We start from the raw sequence: 6,000 nt of genomic DNA on the forward strand, positions 1-6,000 counted from the left end.
GCAGTGCCTCTGCTGGATGACTGGTGGGAGGCCAAACACTGTAGGAGTTTAGATGAAGCAGCCCCCAGGTATCGTTTAAGATACAGAGCAAACCCAACTTCTCCAAGAAGGCCACCATCATCCAATCACCCAACCTCTCCCTGTCTCATGTCTGCATAGCATTTCGAGTGCACTCCTTTCCCAGGCTGCAGTCACAGGCTGGCTTCATTATTTGCGTGTGTATCTTTGTCCCTCAGTTGAACTGTTGAACTCTTGCAGAATGGGCATTTTGTATCCCCACTACTGGGTCCGGCAAAGCATTTCCCTCGCTTTATGTGCCACTCATGTTATAATTTACTTAATATTTTAAATCAAGTAGACTGGCCAATAATCTCAGTGAAATCATGGGTGTTATACTAGTTATATGTTTTCTAAAATACAATTTAACAAAACCTCAAAAGGAATAAAATGAAGTGTTTGATGCTACCTGACATCACCTTGTACACAGGTGGTGTGCGTCTGCCCTTGGGACTCATTGGCCTATCGTGGGTCTCTCTCATGTCCCAGGAACGGGCACTCAGTCAAGTTTGCTTGATTGGGGTGTTGGGATGCCAGCCTCTTTCCTGGGCTGACTCTGAAGTTGAGAAATGATACGGGCTGTCTGGCCTGCCCAGGGAGGTATTTTTGGAGAGTCTACCATCCTTTTTAGGGCATGCATGCACTTTTCTAGAAGCATCTCCTTTGTGCTAGCACTTTGTGTTCCTCATTAAATAAATAAAAGATAAAAACGGAAAAGTATTTTTAAAAACAATGAGCTGAAACACTCCGAAGAAGACATATAAATCTATAAAAGCAAACTGCTATAAAAACGACTAAAACTACATAAAGATTTTTTTAAAGGACATCCATAACAGTCAATTAGGGACTATGGAGTTAAAGGGGATCTTTAATTTTATTTAATAGGGACTTAAATAGTGCTTGTTACGTGGCAAGCTCTATTTTAAGTGCTTTACAAAAATTAGTCTTCATAGAATGCAGAGACTATTGCTGTCCGCATTTTACAGATGTGGAGACTGATGTACAGAAAGTAGTTATTAGCCCAAGGTCATACCAAGGGTTACAGCCCAAGGTCTGTAAAGGTGACAGAGCTTGGATTCAAACCCAAATACCACACTTTTTACCAGGTTAAACAAACAAACAGTACAGAAGGGAATAATGCAGAGAGATAAGCTCCTCCTCCCCCCTGACCCTGACTGCCCTTGCCTGCCCCAGACCCGCTGCCCCGAGACAGTCTCTGTCAGCAGGGTCTTGTGTATATTTGCAGAAATATTCCGTGAATGTGCTTCCTTTGGATGCAACACATGTTGCTTGTTGTTTTTAATGAGTAAAAAAATAAATTATTAAATTTCTCATTAAGCTTATTTACGGACGTCAAACTGCCTAGGGAGCCAGTGTTTTCATTTTGAGAAATGAAAACGCTAATCGAGAAGATAAGTTTATGTTTTCTCTTTTGAAAAGAAGCACATGAAAATCAGTCGTTCTGACGCTTTTATTACTAACCATTATTTTCTAGTAATCTAAAAGGAAAAAGCGAACACAATTCATTCATCAACTCATTTGGCAAAGGTTTATTGAGTGTTGATTTTGAACTAACCTCCTGCTATGCTAAGGACCAGAGATGAAAGAAACAGCCTCTGTCCTCAGAGACTTCCAGGGTGGCGGGGAAAGCAGAAGAGCAAACTGTCACAAGCCCCAGAGAAGAGGGCCATAGCGGGGAAATACCGGGGTTATGGGGTTGTAGGAGAGGGCTACCAACCCAGGCTAGGGCCAGGCGGGATGCTTCCTGGAGGAGGAAGCCTTTAATCTGTATCTGGAGGGGCCAGGAAGAGTCAACCTGGTGGAGGAGGAGAGAAGAGAATTCCAGGTAGAGGGAACAAAGAGGCAAAGGCTTAGAGGGGCAAAGGAACATGGCCAGTTTGGGTTGGGGTGGAAGCATTATTGCTAACATCCAGGGTGGGTTGTGGGAGTCAGAAGAGAAGTCTGGAAAGATGGGCAAGGATCTCAAAGGGGGTCAGAAGGAAAGAGAATTCAGACTAAAGGTGGATTGGAGAGGACAGGATGGACAAGTCATATCCACAGGACCTGGTTACCTGTTGGGTGTGGTGGAGAGGGCAGAGGGATGCAAGAGTCATTCTCGGGGCTAGAGGGAACCCAAGAGGTCAAACAGGGCTGAGGTGGGGAAGGATGGTGCACTCGAATGGGGTGTGTTGAGTGGGAGGTGCCTGCAGGACGGCCGGGGGAGGCATCCAGGAGGCAGATGCTTTTGCAGGTCTGGAGCTCAGGGGACCCGCCTGTTGGAGGCACAGGTTTGGGAGTCAGCTTATCAAGAGGCGAGGGAGGAGTGAGCGAGACTGAAGAGCAGAACCCGGGGAGCAGCGCATTTAAGGTGCGATGGATGGAGGAGTCCAGGGCAGAGACTGAGGTGCAGCAGCCAGGGAGGTGGGGAGGTGACCAGGATTTCAAAGGGGAAGAGGAGGTGAGGAAGGCAGGAGAGGACGGTGGCTTAGAAAGAGCGGCTCAGGAAAACACCCATTGGATTTGGCAGCTAGGAGTTTGTGGCTTGGGAAGAGCAGCGTCTGTGGGTGGTGGGGGTGGGCCGTGCTGCAGAGGGCAAGACGGGAAGAGAGACAGAGGGGGAAGCAGTGACCGCGGTGGAGAGGACGGGCTGGAGGCTGGAGTTGGTGTGGGCCGAGGCAGAGGGCCTCTTTTGCTTGTTTTAAAAGATAAAGTAGCAGTAACGACAGCTGGCATTTACTGACTGCTTACCAGGGGCCAGGCACTCTTGTAAGTGCTTTAAATGTGTTACTTAATCCTTTCAGTCCTTTGAGGCAGGCACTGTTATTATTTCCATTTTACAGATGAGGAAACTGAGGAGCAGGAAAGTTCAGTAACTTGCCCAAGGCCACACAGGTAGCAAGTGCAAGTTCCTCTGCAGAGTGGGTACGGAGATTACAAAAGGCTCGAGAACTTTTATTTTTCCTGGGGGAAAATAACCAGCATAAAGGAAAAGGTCAAAAGTATGTGAGAGGGAGGGAGGTCTGTTGATGGAGGGAGACCCCGGAGGAGGAGGTGAGAGGCAATGGAGTCTGGAGGAGATGAAGGGCTTCTCCCGGCCAGGGAGAGGGAGAGGTGGGGAGGGGGGCTCATTGGGACGTTTGTGGGGGTGGAGGGAGCCCGCCAGGACTGCAGGAGGCCAGGTCTTCTGCTTGGAGTGAGAGGGGACATGGAGGGTTATGGGTTTGTTTACTGCCTGACTATCCTTTTCACTACTGAGCTAAAAAGAAAAATCCAGTCCCGTCTTGGATCTTCCATTTGATTCTGTTTCATGTTTAGACTTATTCTGTGTTCGTCAGACCCTGACATAGGGCTCCTCTGGGGTGTCTGCATCAGTGGATTACACCTGCTATGTCTCAAGACACTAGAAAATGCCTTTAAAAACTCTTTGGAATATCACTTTAAATTCTGCTACTGTTTCTAGGCTTAGCCCATACTTCTGAGAATGAGGTTATCAGCATTCTGTAAACCAAATAAAAAGCTGTGCTCCCAGGTCACGTCTGTTACTGATGTGGCCTCACATCCCGTCACTGCTGCACTGTGTGCTTCATGCTTCTCATCCTCAGAGGCTGTAAAAGCACCAAGTAGGTAGATTTATCAGAAAAACCATGCCTTAATTTATTTTTATGGGTTCTTCCCAGGCAGTATTTTTTGCTAAAGGAGTTTAAATTATGTAAGGACAGAATGCGTTTTTACAGACTATGTAGAGATTTAGTTCTAAAATCCACCCAATATCTTCATAATGATCAACAGAGAATAAATATGTAGACTTTAATTTTTAATATGATTTTCATATTTAAAGGAAAACACGGTGCTAGTCTAAAAGTTTGCCTTTTATGTGTCAAAATTTGGAAAGTAAAGAAATACTAAATTTTTATAGAAAATCAAATGGATGTTCTTCCCCCCCCAAAATAGCAGTTAGTTTCCATTGCCTTTGTTTTGTTTCCCTCTAAATTCTGTCGGTTTGGGTTCATTGAAACATTGATTGGTGCATGCATGCATTCATTCATTCATTCCCCATCATTTATTGAATGCTGACAGCATACCGATTATTGGGGCAGGGACAGGGTTGACTGAGACTGTCCTTCACCATCAAGTCCCAACTCAAGACTGAATTGCTGGGTTTCTCCACAAGACTCTGGAGACTGGGAATATGGGACAGGGACTTTTTTCGCTGTGTGGCTCCTAGAACAGTGCCTGCAAGAGTAATAATGCCGGCAGTAACTGGGATTTATTGAGTAGGTGCTCCTCAGCGGTTAATGATGAATTAATGAGTGATCAGACCAGGCCTATTGGATGAGTTAAAGAACTTCCATAAGTAACCACAGGTCTCACCGAAGAATAAAAATGACAACTGTTATGTCAGATCCAATTCTATCGCCCTCTGAAAAAGTTTCCGAAATTATTATTCTCTGAAGGGCATGTTGCTTTCTTGATGTGTCACTTATTGTTATTATTTTAATTCCTTCTAGTCGCTTCTTGGGATTTTGGCTTTTGTGAGTGGCTTGCTGACACTAAGGCTTCCAGAAACCCTTGGGAAGCCTCTGGCAACTACTTGGGAGGAGGCCACCAAACTGGACGCAGCAAAAGATAGCAGTTCAGGCGAATTATTTCCCACAACCAATAATACTGTGCTGGAAGAAAGAGAAGTGATTAACTCAGAGGATTCTGGTCTTAGCGAATAAATGTGCCATATGTGCTGTCTAGCACCTGAAGTATTGTTTACTTTAATGCCTTTGTGTTAGAGAAATATATTCTCATCTCCCGCATGTCATTTATATGTCTTTTAAAAAAAATTTTGTAAGAAGTTTTAAAACAATTGTTTTGTAAAAGAAATAAAAATCAAGATGAGAATTCTCATTTTTTACATGCTTTCTTATTGCCACAAAATATTTTTCCACAAAATATTTTTCCGTAGTTGTTCTTCTGTGTCATTGATTCTCAGCCTTCTCCCGCCACCACCACGCAGGCCTGAGGGAATACCACATACTCCCATCAGTGCCAGGGGCCCCCTTCTTCCCCTCAGGGACTGTTGACTGGGAAGAGGCGGCATGTGAGAGTGTGTTTCTTTTAACAAAGCCCCTTAAAGATTCTATTTCTGATGTTCTTTCCCCTCTTCTGAGAATCATAGCTCTAAACTCAAGTCTTATTCAAAAATGCTGTGTCAAAAAATGTTTGTCTTCATAATTTAACCATAAAAACTATAGGTGTTGAGAGCTAGCCCTGATGGCCTAGTGGTTAAAGTTTGGTGTGCTCCGCTTTGGCGGCCCGTGTTCGGTTCTGGGTGCAGAACCACACCGCCTGTCAGTTGCCATGCTGTGGTGGTGGCTCACATAGAAAACCTAGAAGGATTTACAACTAGAATTTACAACTATGTACTGGGGCTTTGGGGAACAAAAACAAAAAAGAAGAAGATTGGCAACAGATGTTAGCTCAGGGCGAATCTTTCCCTGAAAAGATAAACAAACAAAAGACTATAGCTGCAAAAAATATATCCTGCTTTCCAGCACCCTGAGCAAAGAGGGTTTGAATGTGCAGACAAATGTGTTAAGGGACACACATCTGCTAGGAGCCAGGAGTGAGTTTTCCGGTCTGACATTCCTATTTTTCCTAAATTTACCAAATTCTCTCCATAAGTCTCCTTCATAGTACGGAGAAGCTATGGCATTTTAGCGCATTCCTCTAGGAAATTGACTTTAAGTACCATATGGATCCGTCGCCAATTTAAAAAAAAATGTTAGGATGCTTGCATTAAAAAAAAAATAATTTTCAGGAAGATTTTTACTCTTTTTTTTTTAAGCACTAAATTTTGTTTCCCCAACTTCGCTTAAAGCCATATTTTGCAAGAACAATTTAATATCCTGAACATTTCAACTGCAAAATTATATCTGTTAGAGGGGTGAATTT

The 6,000-nt window shown here is 44.0% G+C and overlaps 1 protein-coding gene across 1 annotated transcript in view; it reads left to right on the forward strand.

The window, feature by feature from the left end:
* SLC22A16 (solute carrier family 22 member 16) overlaps positions 1 to 4,940 on the forward strand; it is a 45,011-nt gene extending 40,071 nt beyond the window's left edge. Inside the window, exon 8 of the mRNA XM_058566462.1 lies at positions 4,566 to 4,940. Coding sequence (XP_058422445.1) covers positions 4,566 to 4,778 — 213 coding nt within the window. The 3' untranslated portion in view covers positions 4,779 to 4,940. The remainder of the gene's footprint in view (positions 1 to 4,565) is intronic.
* The last annotated feature ends 1,060 nt before the right edge of the window (positions 4,941 to 6,000 follow it).

The sequence above is a fragment of the Diceros bicornis genome, chromosome 23 (genome assembly GCF_020826845.1).
Source record: "Diceros bicornis minor isolate mBicDic1 chromosome 23, mDicBic1.mat.cur, whole genome shotgun sequence".
NCBI lineage: Eukaryota > Metazoa > Chordata > Mammalia > Perissodactyla > Rhinocerotidae > Diceros > Diceros bicornis.